General features: G+C 37.5%; 1 protein-coding gene and 1 long non-coding RNA gene across 3 annotated transcripts; one reads left to right on the forward strand and one right to left on the reverse strand.

Annotated features, from left to right (window-relative positions):
* Nucleotides 1-7,911: 7,911 nt before the first annotated feature.
* On the reverse strand, nucleotides 7,912-8,913 carry LOC113323867. The gene is made up of 2 exons (XM_026572214.1): nucleotides 8,680-8,913; nucleotides 7,912-8,123 (listed from the first exon to the last, which is right to left on the reverse strand). The coding sequence occupies exons 1-2, from the start codon at nucleotides 8,859-8,861 to the stop codon at nucleotides 7,952-7,954; spliced, it is 354 nt and encodes a 117-aa protein (XP_026427999.1). The 5' UTR covers nucleotides 8,862-8,913; the 3' UTR covers nucleotides 7,912-7,951.
* Nucleotides 8,914-9,220: 307 nt separating this feature from the next.
* Nucleotides 9,221-15,574, forward strand: LOC113321631. 2 transcript variants are annotated; one of them, XR_003346812.1, is made up of 6 exons: nucleotides 9,221-9,465; nucleotides 9,571-9,741; nucleotides 10,867-11,189; nucleotides 11,456-11,561; nucleotides 11,698-11,732; nucleotides 15,088-15,574. It is a non-coding gene; the product is annotated as an uncharacterized LOC113321631 (long non-coding RNA). The 2 variants fall into 2 exon arrangements; XR_003346811.1 differs by having other exon boundaries at nucleotides 11,456-11,732.
* Nucleotides 15,575-18,973: the final 3,399 nt, after the last annotated feature.

The following is an 18,973-nucleotide window of genomic DNA, read 5'->3' on the forward strand; positions in this document are numbered from 1 at the left end:
GATGTTTCACACGAAAAATACTAAATTTCCAACTTTGGATATTTTCACGGCTATTATCAAAGAAGATATATGGTTATTGAGTTGCTACTAAATGACCATGTCGTCTTCTTATCAACACTCAAAGAAAAATCCTATACACTTAAGACAGTTCCTATGGAATCACTAAAAAATTCGTTTGCCAATCCAGCTGGATGGCCATATGCCTTTTCCCACTATGGAGAGCTGCACATGTGGATGGTCTAATTCAAAAAGGTTTAAGTTTAATAATATAATAATCTATATAATACTATAAAGTTTAAAATATTAATATAATAATCAGTTAAGAGTCATAATTTAATAATCTATATAATATTATAAAGTTCAAAGTTTTAATATAATAATCTTTAAACTACTATTAGGAGTGTCCGTTTGTAATAAAGTTGCAGCGGGCATTTCCTTTTATCCACTCGCAAATAATGCTCGGACTCGCGGTTATGCATCAAACGCGTTACTTGTTACATCTCACTCAACAAACCAACAAATTTATCGGTTTGTCCATCCGTTTTTCATATTCGTTGAGTTCGTAGTGGGATCAAAATCAACAAATTCTTGTTTTATCGAGTTCATATGAACTGCTCTTAATAATAAGTTTCTCTGCTCGAAAATGATGCATGTCCCGAAAAGTTTCTCCCTTTTTCTGGGCTAGGGCTGTTAAAGAGTGTTTTTCTTTTTTTAAATCTTATCTGAAAGTTTAAAGAGTTTTAGTAGTTAGGTTAAAGAAGTTGCACATTGCTTAGCTAAGGAACCTATGAACGATGGTAGTCGATTTTTCTAGGGCTGATTTCCCTGTCTGATTGTAAACTTTTTTTTTTGGGAGAAATTTCACAATTGCTAAAGGATAATACCGGCTTTGCTAAGGTTGATGCAAATCCATGTAAAATAATAAGATCTGGCCAATGGATCATTATAATGGTACCAACCCTAACAAAACTGATACCATCCTTTAACAATCATGAAAAATTCTATTTTGGTTCGTGTTGATTTTAATTTTTTTTTTTTTTTTTTTGGTAATAAGAATCCAATAGATAGATTAAGGAAAATTACATGTTGTCTGGGTTTGGTTGCATTCACTGATATGCAACCTATCCCGGTTAAGTGTTTTGAAAATAAAAACAGGATGAGATCCAAATAGTTCACAGGTTGCTGTTGCTTTGGACATTTCCCGCAAATCAATAGTTGCCTGATTGGCTCTCTTAGTTACAATACTTAAAAGAAAAGATGTATCGCCTATGTTCGCTTTGATGATTTCTTGTTTACAAGCATCCCATCTCGCTAAAGCTTGCCAAGATATGTTGCTTGGAGCCCCACTTATCATACTGTAGAGATTGTTACAGCTGGTTTCAATTTGAATGTCTATAGCTTCGAGATGAACTCCCCAACTCCAAGCTTCCACTGATGCTAACACCTCACCTTTCTTGCCAGTTTGTGTTTGGGCTGTTTTCCGCATCACCTCCTGCACACACCCAAATGATCATGTAAAATAATAATATAAATAAAAGTGTTAGTATTGATATCTCAATAAGAGGCAATGTTCATTTTAACCACCCCAGGCATGGGGGCGATCCAATCCTTTACTTCCTTAACCACATGGATGTGGCTAGAGTGATTTGGTTCGTGTGCCACTTTCCTCGCTTGACGATTTTCTTCCCAGAAGCGAGTTGCGTTCTTGTTATAAAATGAATTCTTTTCCACTTCAAAAAGGGTGTTTTTCTATATACCCCAGAAATATTAACAGTACTCCTTTATCTATATACCCTCAGCAGTTATCTACCTACTCATCAAATCTTTTAAATTCGCATACCCCGAGATAAACAAAATCACACATCTTTGAATTCTGAAATTGAAGAGAGTAGTGGGTAGTTATTTTTATTCTCCGCCCTCTTCACGGATCTGGATAGAAGAACCTCTTGTGAAAATAAAAAATATTTCTGAAAATCAATTATTACGCCACAGTCGAAATTGCAAAAAGATGCCCTAAGTTCCGAAATAGTTGATCGTCATCTCACTTAGATTTAAGGCTTGTTTTGGGAACATCATTTTTGTTACAGTCAAAACAATGACAAAAGGAATGAGATATTCATCTCGATCATCGAGTAGAACATCATCTACATTTACACTTGCTTTTGCTGTGCTTTTCATGCTTTCACTCACTGTATTTTTCACTTGCTGTACACGTTAGTTAAATTTCTAAAGCTAATCTGACATTAAACCAAGATCCCACCCTACTGTTTGTGCATGGATGAAACTCGCAAGGGATACTCCTTGTAGAGAATAGAAGGCCCAAATAAGGGATGATCGTCACTTCAGTTGCAAAGCTTAGAAATATGCCTATAGCTGTACTTAGTAATCATCTATACTTATTTTAAATCATTTGGGTCACCTACGATAATCACTTCAAAACTTGGTTATGAAGTGCAACAATCTTCGAAGAAAATTTTATATGTTGAGTTCATCATGATATGGACCTTCCCAATTCTAATGATAGGGTATGTTCTTGTGTATCATCTCACGAATAAAATCACAAAGGAAGATTTTTTATAGGGTTCTCATGACTAAAATCACGACGGAAGATTTTTTGTAGGGATATTCTTTTATGCCGGATTTTGCTTTTTGATTTTCTTTATGGTTATATATAAGGGGTGTCAATATCAAAAATTTCAAATAATTCAAAAAATTTCATGTTTATCAAATTATAACTAACATAACCTACTAATAGGAGTACCGTTAGTATTTTGTGGGGTATATAAAGGAAGAACTTTAAAAAAAAGAATCCTATTATTGGGGCTTAGAAAGTCAAGTTTTTTTGGGGGCTTTCTTTGGTCACCAAATATAAGTTGGGACACCCCTCATAATATATTTATATAAAGATTAATATGACCCCATATGATTTTAGATAATAAAACGTGATTAATATTATTAATCATGGTTAGCAAATCAATTAAGACTAATTCATCTGTTTAAGTGAAGTGATGAAACTGAAAATCAAAACAAAAGAAAATCAGAGGGAAGAGAAGAAGAAGAAGAGAAAAAAGAATTGGAGAATTTTTTTACAAATGAATGATTCAACCAAAACTTTTGATGTAGGTGAACCTTCATCTTCAAAATACAATAACATATTAATACCCATCAACAACGATGAGTTCTTTGCTGATCTTTCCGAAAATCATGAAATTTTTTCTCAAACTCAAAATAACCCTTATGAACCCTACTATGATTTCGAAGGACCAACCCAAGAAGAAGAAGAAATCGAAGAAACAGTTGCTCAAGATTACCAGTTATACCTCTATTATAACTCGTATTTCAGTTTTTAAGCTCAGAGTTGCAAGAAGTTTCGATTTTTTCCTTCCGAAAGCCCTAGGTTTCCAGCCGGCAGGTCCACTCACGGCTGGGAAACCATGAACTCCTGACCGTTTTCCTTTCTTACGGCTGACAATTAATGAACTCCCAGCCGTTATCATATTATTACGGATGGACCGACGAATAAACCAGGCCGTAACAAAAAAATTACGGCCAGGTGTTTTCTACGTGCATGGGAAGCATTTAATACTGTCGGCGGAGGTTAGGTTTCCTGTACGAAAATATTAAATGCTATTTAATGCTGATGGCATAGGCCGCTTTACCCAACCGTAACTTGTATTACGGCTCGTTTTCTAGGTTGCCTCTTCAACAATGAGATTTACGTCCTGGAATTCATGGAAGTAACATGTTTACGGTTCAGAAAATTATTTTTCGACCCAACCGGTTATGTTATGAAGGCTGGAATATAACTTGTCGACCCATCCGTATACTCATTGACGGCTGGAATATAACTTATCTACCCAGCCGTAAACGAATTGACGGCGGGAATATCACTTGTCGACCCAGACGTTTATGTGTGGTTAAATTTTTTTTGTGAATAATTATGTGACATATGTCATTCTATTATATATTGTACCTTACATTCCAGTGGAAGACCAAGAGGGGGTTATGGAAGATCAAGAGGTGGTGATTGAAGAACAAGAGGAGGTTATGGAAGATCAACCCCAACCTGTGCAAGTTTCCGAGGACACAAGTGCTCACTATGCAAACAACTATGAGTGGACATATAAGAAAGATGCAAAGGAGTGGGCTAAATCACAAGGGTTGAAAAAGATGTGCATCATAGTCCAGAATAAACAAGTTACATTCAACAACTTTCAAATGATTTGCGAGTGTAGTGAAAAGTATGAGAGCTATTGGAAAAAGGGTAGTGAGTATCAACGAAAAACCACGAGGAAGAAGGGAGCATGTAATACGAAGAAGTGTGGATGCCCTTCTAAGCTTCAATTTCAACAACACGACGATACGAAAAAGTGGTATATGGCTAAAGTCGTCTCGGGTTATCATAATCATCCTATTCCGGAGAGTTTGATCAACCATCCTTATTCGGCAAGGCTCAACCCCTTAGAAAAGAATTTAGTACACGTTTTGAGTAAAAGACGCACAAGACCTATTGATATTCTTAGTGGCGTGAAAGTGTTATACCCCCAAAACTCATCCTCATTGTCAACTATCTATAATAAAAGAGAAAAATTTAGAAAAGAGTCATGGAAAGAGAGATTGCTTATGCAACAATTATTGTTTTTATTTGAGGAGGCAAAGTATTCTACCGCCTATGAAACGATTGAAGAAAAAGAAGTGAAATATCTTTTCATCGCCAATCCGAAATGTGTACAATTGGCAAGATGCTTTCATCAAATTCTCTTTATGGATTGCACGTATAAAACTAACAAGTAAAACATGGCGATATTGAACTTTGTTGGGCAAACATCTACCAAGTCGACATTTACCGTTGGTTTTGTTTCTTGAAAGACGAGACGAAGGAAAGTTATTTTTGGGCATTGCAAAATGTGAAGTTATTGTATCAAGAAGGTTATACTCCACATGTGTTGATTACGGATAAGGAGCAAGCATTAATGTGGGCCATACTACGTGTTTTCCCTTACGCACGTCATCATCTTTGCACGTTTCATATATGTAACAATGTGCAAACTAATTGCAAGAGAGTTATATGGCTGGCAAAGAAGACCGAGATGGAAAGGATTAAAAATATACCGTTGGAGAAACAAGAAGAAGAGAAAGAAAAGTTTGAGATAAATGACTCAATAGCCGAGGTGCTTTGGGATGAATTTCAAGATGATTGGGAACATCTAATATGGTCGCTTACGGAACCATTATATTTCCTAAGGGAGCGTTTTGTAATGGAAAAATGGTCAACCTACCCGGATGTTATAACATATTTGAAGAACGAGTTATTGGATCCCCACAAAGAAAAGTTTGTTAGTGCATGGGTAAACCGTTATAGACATTATGACAATTAAGCCACAAGCACGGTGGAGTCGGCTCACTATCGGTTCAAGAGTAATTTAAATTGTTGTGATGGTGGATTCGTTGTTGTTTTTGAAGCTATGGTCGAGTATTTCAAGCGTGATCTCCATAGAATTAAAGGGGATTTTGAAAAGAGCCGATCTAGTACGATTACCGACTACCGGGATAGCCTTTGGCTCCGGGGAATAAGTTTATATGTTTCTCAATGGACAATCCTAAAAATGATAACGGAAGTGGAGGCTTGGGAGGAACAAAACTTTCTACCGGGAATGAGATGTAATTGTCCCATTAAGTCGGCTTTGGGGCTCCCATGTAGGCATGCGGTAGAAAATTTTCCCACAAGGATGATTCCGATCGAAGATATAGATCCATTTTGGAAACAACTAGATTTTAAAGATCCATCACCAAATAAAGGTTTTAGGGAGGTGTTTTGCGACACAGATGTACACAAGGAACTTTTTGAGAAGTATGCTTCTTTACTACCGGCGCAAAGACAACTTTGGTTGTATGAAATGCGAAAATTCAACCGTCCACTCATTAGAGATGATATTTTGGAACCTAACAAGGGGCAAGGCAAGGGTAGGCCTTCAAAGAAAATAACAAAGAAACAGGAAAGGGCAGAAGCTAAGAGAAAGGTTCAAGAGGGTCCACAATTTACTCCTTCAATGCGAAGAGATCATTCGGGTTTTGAGAAGTTGAACGAGTTGTACAAACTAAAACGAAAAGAAATGGAAATAGGCGGACCAAGCCGAGTTAGTCAAATGAAGGTAAAAGGCCGTAAGAATAATGTGGTTGTTCCATCGCAATAAGGTTCAAAAAGAAAATAAGTTGATAGTGGAGTCAAAATTAAAGACCCGATTGTTCCATCACAACAAGGTTCAACAACAAAAGAAGCTAGTATCGTCCGAAGAAAAGTTGATGGTGCGGTTGGTATTAAGCAATTAGAGAGAAGCCGAGGTAGCAAAGAGGATGTCAAAGGAAAAGCACCAATGGTCGAACTATCGCAAATCACCTCACAAAGAGTTGGTAGTGGTGAGAAAGAGACGGTTATCTTGGATGTAGGTCCGATGAAATCATCCCCTATAGATGAGGAAGGTAACTATATCCGACCTACTTACATGACATACAAAAATTACATGCACTTTTTACCACATTTTATTCATAACTACGTCAAGTCCACCGACGATGTTGAGGGCGACGAAAATTGTGGTTACCATGTATTCGTAGATCAAATTGGACCCTTTGAGAAGGCAAAAGAATGGGGTGACGACCAAATTACTTACGTAAGGAAAAAGTGTTTGCTTGAACTATGTGGTTTCCCCGATTTCTACAAGCCAATGATGAGATTCGAAAGAGATGACATGGAGGAGGTGCTAAATGAGGAGTTCAAAGCATTTGAACGGCGTTTAGTGGGCAACAAGTGTTTGACAAATGAATATTGGATGAGAATTCCAGTATGTGGCTATCTACTCGCCAACGCATTCCATTGCGTTATTCATTCCATCTCCTATGGATATAGTGTTACATACGCACCTACAAGACGTATTTTTACCGAAGAAGATTCTCCAAAGATAGTCATCATGGGGTTAGTATACTCGAACCATTATATCGGCCTCCAATTAAAAGATGGATGCCCATTACCTCCATTAAGGAAGGGAGACGGTGGTGACGGCGAAATACCATTGGGTTGGTGTCATAGGTTTGAGGAAAGATTTCAAATGTGGGATGCATTACAGATTTCTAGGGATGGTCCTTGTGTACTAATGAGTTCCGATGAGGATGACTATGAGTAAATGTGGTGTGAAGGTTAGTGATAACAATGTTTTTTGTAGGGTGGTGCTTAAGATGATAATATGATAACAATGTGGTGTGAACTTATGTATTTTGAATCACTCATTATATATGATTATGTGTTCGCAATGATAATATTATAAAAATATGGTCATTTAGAGGTATTTACGGCCAGGTAATACGTTGACACGACCCAGCTGTAATGACCCAAGTGAGCTATTCGCATACTTATGGCTGAGAAACCTAACCGAAAACCCAGTAACGACTAGGAATCCTACCCATATACCTGGGTAATGTCAGATTTACGGCTGGTAATCCTGGCCGTAAATTCTCCTGAATTGTCAGTTTCAGATTTTACTCTGTTACGGCTGATACACCTATCCGTAAAACAAATTTACGCTAGGATTCCAGACCGTTATTCTTAGTACTGTCAGTTTAACGGCTGGTAATCCTAGCCGTTAATCAGACTTACGGCTGGCAATCCTGGACGTAAATTATCCCGAAATGTCAGTTTCAAAACACTAGCATCCATTCATTCAAGGTTAAGTCTGCATAATGAAAAGAAAGTCCGAAAAGTAATCTCCCAAATCCATAACCTAAAACATGCTAAAAGTCTGCACAAACATAAGCTGGGATGACTTAAACAAGTACATAACATACAATCATCCACTACGACCAACAATCGAAGGAACATCCTCAAAAGATGATGAAGAACTGTCGGGAGTTTGGGAAAGACTAATCCAATCATCCTCGTCGTCAGAATATAGATCATCCCTCATTGGATTATGTAACTACTGAAGTATGAGAAACGGTGTTTTTTGTCCAAATATAAGACCTCCTCAATGTTACGTTGCAGTCCCCTAGCTATCCACTTAGCTCGCTTAACTATCATCGTAGAAATGTCACACATTGGAAGTTCCAGGGCTTCTTTTTCCTTTTCAGGGTTCCTAAAAATGGTGAAAAACAAATTAGAGTTATAAAATTACGGTTAGGAACTAACAAAAACCCATCTGTGGGAAACAATATCGGCTGGGATGTTTGAGACATCCTAACCGTAAATAAAGTGTCAGCTATAAACAATGTACACGACCTAGCCGTTTACGTAATTACGACTGGGCAGTGTGACCCTACCTAACCGTAATTACTAAATCGGCTAGGAAACATCGATAACGGTCAAGAACTACTGTTTACGGTTAGGAAATTTCCAGCCGAAAACGCTCAACTACAAAAAAATAACAGCTAACACAGGGCTTTTTACGGTTGGGAAAGTCCCATCCGTGTAAACGTATAACGGTTGGGATATCAAAATTTCCTAACCGTTTAAGATGCTAACGGCTGGGAGTTCGTGATGTCCCAACCGTTAGGTTGCAATTACAGCCAGGACGATATGATATCCCAGCCGTAAACCCTTCAGAAATGAATTTTGAAATATCCTAAAATCATCAATCAAACCTATTTTTTCAATCTAATGATAAAATAACTTGCAGGTTTTTCGATTCTTACCTTGTATGAGTGATTTGTGGAGGATTTGCAGGTGTTTGAACAGATTGGTTCACCACATAGGGATTTAGTGTTTGGAGAGAGTGGTTCACCACATCTTCATTAAAAGGAACATCAATAACTTGCCCTGTTTCAGAATCAGGGTTCAATCGGCCGGATCTTGTCACTCTTGGTCTTGCTTCCATCTTGAGAATCAATGGAGAATAAAAAATTATTGATTTTGGTTTTTGAGAGTTTTTGAGAAGATGAATGAGAATAGAAAAAATGAATGGGAAGAGGGTTAAAATTAAGATTAGGTTTTATTTAAAGGAGAGGGTAAATCAGACTTTTAAGTCACTTGAATCTCCCCCATCTAATTTTTACCTCCCCAAAACATTTAAGCCCCAAAATGGTCAAAAAAACCTCGACTCTCTGAGCCCCGACAGTAGGACTCTAAAAAAAGAAAGGTGTCTAATTAGGGATACCATGCTTCAAAATAAAATAAAATAAAAAGTAGGGATAGTCGCAGGCCCACAGTGCTTTTTAGGGCTCTTGTTATGTTTGGGTCTAGGCGTCTAGCACCACAGATTACCTCTCAACTGGCTGGCTGTAATACAGTTGCAGAAATCTTCTTTACCGGATTATTCGCCATACAGTTCCTCAAGCTCTTTCCTTCCCAGATTTGTATCATACTAGATCTTCTGCAGCCAAAGTCCTGGTCTGCTGCTGCCAATTCAAAAGGCCTACTTATTAGGTTAAAGTTCGCTGCTTCAATTCCTCAAGCTCTTTCCTGTGTTACCAAGATCCGAGGTTGGCTGAGCATACATTCCATGATACACAAGGAAAAGTGATCCTATTAATTCGATTTTATTAGTGTGAGATACTGTGATTTAACTTAATTTATTTTTGTTTCAGAGGCTTCATTGTATTCGAAAAGCTAAGCTTGGGGGTGGTTGTCATGAACACAATGTCATGTTAGCATTGTATGTAGTTGAGGATGCAACTGGTGTGACATCTATTGCATCCCTAAATGTTGTTTCAGGGAGGAAGAAGGTGGAGTTTTTAGAACTGCAAGACCTTGTTAAGGTATGATTTATTAAAGTAGCATCATATTATTGTTTATGGAGTTGACTAGTTGGCTTTTCTTTTCAATCCTTCTAGTTCATTTTATGCCATCCATCTTTAAAACAACGTTCCTTTATATTCTGGAGTCTTACTTGCTTTTGTCTCATGTTGTCATGCATTGAGTTCTGCGTAAATATCATTCTGAAACATCTTGGTATGACAATCGTTTTTGAGATTCTGATTATTAAAATGTTTTATGCGGCGTAACAACAATGGAGCATGGCCTTTGGGTTAATCGCATGATTTGTGATTCTTGTTAAAGCGGAAACCTTCGTTGATTATAGTGGATGTTCATTGAGTTTTTTTAGCTTAGCGTATGGGAATAACTTAGTTTTACTTATTTCGTTCGATACTCTTATTGGTTGTGATCTTGGCTTTGTTTCTTTAATCGGGTAAAACCCAATGAGCAAGGAGCGCATTTCCACCCCCATCAGGTTTTGTTTAACTGGGTTTGAAGGAACACACTTGACTTCGAGAATAATAGAGAGTTAAGTCACATGTCGCGAAGTTATCAGATTTGAATTATCATAACATCACTGCATGCAATCCCAAGAATGACTTATGTGAATAGTTTGTTATTTGAAAGTATAAATCCATAAAGCTGCACATTGGAGAATTTTTATAGAGTCTGTACTAGTCAAACATCAAACGAAGTTAGTTTTCTGTATACATCAATAAGCACATTCAACATGGCGTTCTACAAACCATCTTCGACAGTCGAGATGTTTAGTTTTGCTTAATTCGATGGATCTGCGAAAATATTGCAGAATTGTGTTAGTTTGCATGTTGTATTCTTCTATACTGGTATCTCAAGTTCTCAACTGATGAATTCTTTGTTATTGTTCGCCAGCACTTCATTTATATATTCCGTTGTATTGGACGACTTTCACTTGTCTTCTTTCGTAATTCGCAACTATAAGTTCTTGGTTTAGTCATGTTGATCTTTACATGGCTATATTTGTAATAGTTATTTCCTGTTACTGATTTTCTGTAAATAGAATATTGGTTTGTCTAGATTACATTTGGCAGTCTTTGTATAACCTCGCTACTTAAGCATTTGCTGAATTGAAGATGTGCTGTTATTAGAGGAGGAGCAGGAGCAGGAGCTGGAAGTAGGAAGCAGAACACGCTGAATATTCTAGTGAAGTACAAAAGATATATCCCCAAAGAGATGACTGTATTTGCAACGCTGGAGATGCCCAGCAAAAGAAGATTAAATACAAGCTTTGCGGCCATTCTTCTGCATCTACGAGTTGATTAAAAATTCTCAGCTCATTTCAAGATTCCTCTGAGGTGGTCAGATAACTGATGCAATGCTATCTGAACCGAGTCTGTTACTTTTTGAAGTATATTTATGGCTCTTCCTTTAGTTACATCCAAACTCCGATTATTTCCTCCGACTTCTGGAAGTAAGAGCACTCTCTTTCTCCAAAATCACTTGTTATATGTTATTAATTATACAGCAGTTGGATGGTAAATAGAAAGAAAAGCAAAACCCTGTGAAGTATTTATGCCCGTGCTGGGTCAGTTTATTTTGTAGGGAAAATGTTGGGGTCATTAGGATCTGGTATTCCTTCCTAATGTGACGTTTTGTATGTGTGGTCTTTTTGCTGTTCATTCGGACTATAAGAAGGAAATGTGCAAAGCTGACACAATTAATTTACTGTATTATCAGGGTGCAACTATTGTTGTTATGGAGACCCTTCTGCTGGAGTGATTATTTCAATGCAGTTGACTTTCAGTGTTAGCACCGAAATCTATAAGTATCAAGTTTGATCATGGTAAGCTTGCTTTTGGTCTTTTCAGCATGAATGTGAACAACACTTGAACACATGTTTGGTTTGATTTAAGGTGCATTTTTTAAGATTTCTGGATTGAGATATTTGCAATTTGTTTCGGCAATCAACCTTGTTCCAGAACTATCTTTCAAAAATCTCCAGGGAGCTTTGTAGGTATGTAATTTAAATTTTTAACTTAATTTTGCATTCTGAATATTTACTCAAGTATTTATTTTCTTTTGTTGTTTGAATTGTATGTGGTGTTTCTTTTTGTGACTTTTGATTAGATATCCTCATGTTCAAATGATGAGTATGATAATCAGACTATAATGTTGTTGGTTATTATTTAATTGGGCTACGCACAATAGTATAAATGGTATGGCTGAGGCTGTGTACCAGTTGCCACTAAATGAATCAGTGATCCTGCTATGATTATTTGAACATTTGATAGATGGGATTTCTAGAAAACTATTAGGAGTCACTTAGGTTTGTCTGTTAAATTTGTTTTCTCTTTGTGTACTGTGGATCTGACATAGATATTATTTGGATGCATTGTTCTGTTAATGGAATGTCTGGTTGATGCTGGTGTATGGTAGGTCACCGTAAGGGTGTGGAGATTAGTTGCTTTTCCAATATCAGATTTATCCACTTGAAGTTTTTGACGAATGCAAAAAGGAGGGACCATTGTCCAATTCAAATTACCTAAATAGGTTCTAGCTTGCTTAGCTAAAGCACCTGCCACTTGGTTTCCCAATCTTAGCACAAAATGAAATCCTAGGAAATTAACACCTTCCCCTACTAACTTCTTTGCTTCCTCCAAAACATTGTTATCTGCCAAGATATGGACACTGACTGACCATTTAAGTGATCCATAAGTTTCCTACTGTCTCCTTCAATGCTGAAATTTGGTAGGTTCTTATCTTTTGCCCAAACTGATGCTTGCAGTACCGTTATTTCTCTGATTCTTTTGGGGCTGTAGACTAGGAAGGTCCTTCTTTTGCTTGTTCGAAAGTACCTGCATCATTTCTGAGAAGTAAAGCAAAACTAAAAGGTACTTCCTTAGAAAGCCAGCCTGCATCTGTATTTATCTTTAATTGGTTGGGGGCTGGTGGTTTCTAAAACTCCTTCGATTTTTCCTTCCTAATGGTCAGGGGTGTGTCGTTTGGTGTAGACTTAGACCAGTAATTGAAGTGTCTTTGAATTACTATGGCAGTCTGCAAAAGAATTTGATTGTTTTGAAATGCTCTAATGCATCTTTCCTTCCAGATAAACCACATTTTTGTTACAGTTGTTTCAACATTAGAAATTTTGATTGAACTTTCCATCCCAAACCTGCAATATTCTACCAAGTTAGCAGAGTTTGTAATAGAAAAATTCATGGGTGTAGGCGGCAGCATCCAAATAGTTTATGCAAAATGACAGTGAGGGACGAGGTGTTCTGCTGTTTCATTTTCTGCACATCCAAAAGAGTAGTATGGAGATATGTCTTTCACATACCCAAATAACCTATGTTTGTTGGTAAAGCATTTTGCAAAGATTTTTTTTGATACTTCTAATTTCCAGAGTCCCTTCCAAAAGGAACTACCTAAGTTATCATGAATAGGAGCAGGGATTGATGAATTTAGCAGTAAACTCCCCAGAAGTGGTTAGTACATCCTAACTTATCTTTCTTTAATGAATTATCTTCGTGAAATGGTAAATATGACTGATGAGAGAGGCAATCCTAGCAGGGAACATAGAAGAGAGGAGATTGAGATTCCACTTTTTATTGACTGAATCTATAGGATCAGCACAAGGGCTAGATCAGAGTTTGAGGTGTTGTGAAACTGAGCCAGATTAGAGCCTAGATTAGGGATCCAATTATCAAACCAAATGTTTATAGATACCCAGTCTACTACTTCCCAAATGCTATTTTGGTCCACCAATTTCAGTCCTTAAGCATTTCCAGATCCAAGAACTAGTTTTTGCTGTCTTCACTCTTAGAGCAGATTTTCTCACGAGGAGGCCCAAAGAGAATTAGGTTTATCTACAAGTTTCCAAGCTACCTTAGCTAGCATAGCTAAATTTGCTTTAGAAGCATCTCTAAAACCTAAGCTCCTCCTCACAGTGGTTTTTACATACCACTCCAGGCTTGTAAAAAAAAACCTTTAAAATTAGATAGTTTACCCCACCAGAAGTCCTTTTGGACTACATTGATCTTGCGAGTAATTTTCTTAGGTAATAGAAAGCTACCCATCTGGAAGGTTGGGACACGTATGTTTTACAGTCTTTAGTTTGGACTTGGAGATAGATTTTAACTTTCCCTCATGGGATTTCTAGCAAATCACTTAGAGCTTCACTTCTTGCTATTGACAGAGCACTCTTTTGTCATTGTGTTGTCAGACAGTGATCACGTTGAACTTAAGGATTCAACTGTGCTACCATTCTCTTTGGCCCATGCATGAACGTACTGAGATGTGGATACAAAAATGTTTAAGTTCACGCGACTTGCTCGCTGAACACTCAGCCACTTCAAATGTACTTCTTTTTCTCACCCTAGATTTAGGAATTTAATACGGGACCACTTTTACCGAATCGGATTTCACGTTCAATGGAGATTAGGGTATCCATGTCTCAGCGCATGCACGAATCTATCATGGTTGATGTGGATACCCTAATCTTCCTTGAATAAGAAACTCGTTTAGATAAAAGCGAGTCTCACACGAAAGTCATTCATAAATCAACAGTGAATGAAGGGACCATGTGCAAAGTGGCGAACATCGAGTATGAATTTTGACATTTTTGCTAAGGATTTGGAGTTGGGAACGTCTTCAAATGGATTAGTTAACAATGTTTCTTTGCCTAGCCAAGCATTCATTAAGAAAATATAATATGGTTTATGAATGTTAGTAGTAGGTTGGTTACATGGGTGTATCTGAACACTGATAGATTTCAAGCTGCAGATATTTTTTTTTTAGTGAGTTCAAAGTCAAATTCACAAACTCAAATTGAATTTGACTGTAACTGTCTAATGAAAAGGGAAACCAGCTGGGACTAAGAAATGTAGTGGAGTTACAGCTCAATCATAGGCTTATTGAGATGAAATTTGTTGTATACCGATAGTTGGAGAGTAATCTCTTAATTGACCCTTTGCAATAACAACTTTCTAATTGGTTGAATCAAGTTTCTGCAAATGTTCCTTCGAGTTTTGACATCTCAAAGGCCAAAATTCGTTAAGATAAGCAAATATTTAATGTCTGATTCAATGAAAGATATAATCATATTTAGATTAGTCGTACAATTGACTTTGAATGGAGCTGAGAATTACCAAACTTTGATATTATTTGGATACGATAATGTCTACCATATAAGATCGTGGATGAGTTAAAATATTAAAGGTAGTGTGTGAGACACAAGTTATACGACATTTTCACAATATATTTTATCCATATGAATTATTTCCCCGTTAAATAACGTCCATATCAATTCTTTTACCTACAAACTAATTTGTCCTTCAGTTCAACTAATTTATTTAGCTGCTTCATGACAGATTCAGACTCGGTAATATCATTTTAACAGCTGTCTGATATGCTGATCAATCAATAAACCAGCATCAGATGTTCAAAGAATCGGAATGCTGAGTTTTGGTCAATGACATTGATTTGTCGCAAATTATTAGAGGGGATATACGAAAGCAACCATGCCAGACGATTAGTTCTTGCGGTGGTTGATTTGCTACTTGCAGGCACTTTTATTTCTTATTTATCTCTTCTCGGATGTAATAGTTCTGTTGCACCCATTTACTTCATGGTATATTTCTGAAATTAGAATCGGAGAATGAATAATTTTGGCATTAAGTAGATGTCGTCACATCTTTTATATAGCTATCGAAGTAAGCACTGACTTGGCAGCTCGTGTAGTAGTTGGAGTGATAAACAACCCCATCAGCTGCCCTAGTTGGTGGGAAGTGGGAACAGGAAGAATGAATAGCTCGATTTATGTTGTAATCATCCTTAATTGGCATCTGAAGGAAAGAATACAGACGAAATTTCTTTCGTAATTTCATAGGTACCTGGCCGCACGACCTTGCGGGAAGCCATCCCGCTAAAGCGGTCTTTTTACCATTATATCATGTTAAAACCCAGATCTAACAGTCTTGAACTTTTTAGGAAAAATGGTGGGTCGTTCCTGAAAGTTACAGGTCCTTTCCTGAATGCGAATCTAACCATTGATTTGATCATCCAACGGTAAAGAAGCCGTTTTTACGAGAAACCATCCCACAAAGTCGTATGGGATAGCATTTGTCTATTAGAAATAAATTTTAATTTCTACAGTATATAAATGAAACTCAAATTATTTATCTTTCTGGATGCACGCTAAAATTTATGTAGTTGTTTTCACTCTAAAATGTGAAAAAGTATGATATCTTGAAAGGCAAGCTGTGTGTCTTCATGTTTGATTATTAAAGGGAATGGTGGCCTTGGATTAGAAGTTAATAAAATTATGGATGAGGTAGTCGGATGATATAGGTACCTGGCCACTAGTGGTTAAATTGGGGCATATTGTGATTAATTTGGGCCTATAAATTACTTCATCTACCTAATAGAAAATGATAAAGGGTGTCTATATTTGCTAACTACCAATTTATTCTCTACAAAATATTAATACTACCAATTTACCCCCATTAACTCTTAATAATAAAATTTAAAAACAAAATCAGATTTTTCATCCCCTCATAAATCGATTCTTCTCTTCTTCTTCTTCTCCCTTTTTTTTCATTTTTTTTGAAACCAAAACAACGTCGATTATCGACGATCCAAAATCGATTATTCGTTTTCTTCTTCTATAAAATGATGAAACATACAAGAGTGAAGCATCCTACTAACATGAAATTCCCTAGTGAGAATAATCCCGGAATTGTTGAAGGGATTCGAAACAAAACGAAGAAAACGGTTGAGGAAGTTGAACCATAATCGGTCAATGTTAATACCTACATAGCCCGATTCTATAACTGTAGGGATAACCCTTTTCCTGTAACTTTTTTTCGTTGGAATCGGATTACATATGTGTCGACATAGCCCGATTGTGTAGCCACTTCTTAGCCATAATCAGATTTCATTTTCATATATAAAATCCGATTGTTGATGTGTAATGTTATAATCGGGTTTTATAACAGTATCGAGTAAACCGATTATTGTAAGAAAGAATGCTCAATGTTTCTGTAAATTTTTCTTGTTAGAATCGGATTACATTAACACTTATATAAATCGATTGTAGATGTGTTGTGTTAGGAATCAGTCTTTTTATACATATCGAGTAAGCCGATTGTATACCTTGAATTCAAAAATATGCATTGAATTCCATTGTTGTTTGTCGCTTATCTCTGTATTTTGAGACCTCGTCGAGAGGGTGGTCAAAATTTAAATGCTTCCCACCGAAGGGGCTCAGGGAGTAAAGCCAATGGGATCCACATCAATGACCCACCACCTCAAGCGGAGCAACCAACACAAGAAGAATCTGATTCTGATACACCTATTGAAGAAGGAGGTGGTGATAGAGAAGTTGCTGAAGAAGAAAGTGGCGAGGAGGAGATCAATGAAGAAGAAACTGGTGGAAAGAAAGGTGATGAAGAAGAAACTGGTGGCAAGAAAGGTGATGAAGAAGACAGTGAGGATGAGGATGATGGAGAAGAAAGTGAGAATGAAGGTAATGGAGAAGAAAGCGAGGATGAAGGTGATAGAGAGATAGGAGAAGTTAAAGAACAAGTCCAAGGAGGAGAAGTTCAATAACAAGTCCAAGGAGGAGACGCTCAAGAACAAGTGCAAGAACAAGTCCAAGGAGGAGACGCTCAAGAATAAGTGTAAGAACAAGTTCAAGGAGGAGACGCTCAAAAACAAGGTAAGACAAATGGTAAGAAAGATAGTCCAAAGAAGAAGAAAGGGGACCACATGCCCGACCCGTAGAAGATGTTTCCTCGGGCCCTAATGATCCTGTGAAAGGGTTACCCGGTGATGGAGGACAGGTGTTATGGGGTTACAAAGAGAGTTGGGCCGCGGTCGTATGCCATACCACAGTAACTACCTGAACCTTAGCTATGTAATATAAAAATTACTATGCATGTAGTGTTTTGATTATTGTCCATCGGATTTGTTTTGTTTTATAGGATCACAGGGATGCCGTTCGTCGTATGAAGCCAGGAAAGTCAGTGAGTATGATGATGAATTGGCCACTTCAAGGAATAAAATCAACCACTGGAGGAGTTAATGAAGTAATCGATCTAGTCAAATCTACGGGGCTGTTGCCTGCGGTCGAGAATTTGGATCTTGGTTACAACAAACCTCTTTGTTCCTCCTTTGCCGAGAGAGATTACTGGGAAACGAATACTTTGCATCTTCCGTTTGGCGAAGTGACGATAAATCCAAATGATGAGAAGTTCATTACCGGGATAAGCATAAATGGTAAAGCCATGAAACACAAAGAGTACGCGCAAGAGCTTGAGTGGGACAAGATTTACGCGTTCACCAAGGAAGTGTTCCAATGGGATGAGGAGATAACCAAGTCACAAATGCTAGTAGGCAAACAGAAGCAGAGGAGATTCCATCTATCAAAGTTGAGGGCACTCTTCAGTGGAACAAAGAAACTTCGTTCTGAGGGAAAAGAGGTGACCAAGGAACGTATCTTCGCCACGACCAATGCATATGTCCTTTACGTCACGGGATCTATTATCTTTCCCGACGTTTCCAGTGCCCGTATGAATGCTAACTTTATTCAGCTGTTGCAAGAACATCCACAAATACTCTTGGGGAACTGCCATCCTCGCACACTCGTTGAACGAGCTGAGAAAGGCTTCCAGGGATGAAAGGAACCAAATCAGAGGGAATATGGCTTTTCTGCAGGTGTGGATATAATTCCACTTCCCAATATTTGCTACAAGGGCTTTTGAGAACAAGAAATCGGACGGTAACTGTTATGGAGACATGTACATCTACAAGAGTAAGGAAAAGGACCAAAATACGGTTTATCTGAAGTTGAGACGCCAGTTGAACAACTTGACGACGAAAGATGCTGTCTTTGACCCTTACAAGGGGGGTTTGGACAAAGGAAAATGAAAGATGGTTAGGTGCGAAGAGCAAACTCATTATTTTGGGCCTTTGTTTCACCCAAGAGGATCTGTAATGTACAACCCGACGAGAGTCGTAAGACAATGCAGATGCATACAAAAAATCCAGAGGAGCACAAGAAGTTTCAAATCGATGAGAATAAAACCAAATCATTTGATAATGATATTGAGATTGTTCACGACCCTTTACCATCATATACATATTGGGATAACAGAAGGTTCAACGGATATGGTATGGACTATGGATGGTCGATTGAAAACTGATGATGAGGCAATTATGGGTTACATGTCGTGGAACCTCAATATTTCGCATACT

This window comes from Papaver somniferum, chromosome 11, assembly GCF_003573695.1.
Source record: "Papaver somniferum cultivar HN1 chromosome 11, ASM357369v1, whole genome shotgun sequence".
Taxonomy (NCBI): Eukaryota; Viridiplantae; Streptophyta; class Magnoliopsida; order Ranunculales; family Papaveraceae; genus Papaver; species Papaver somniferum.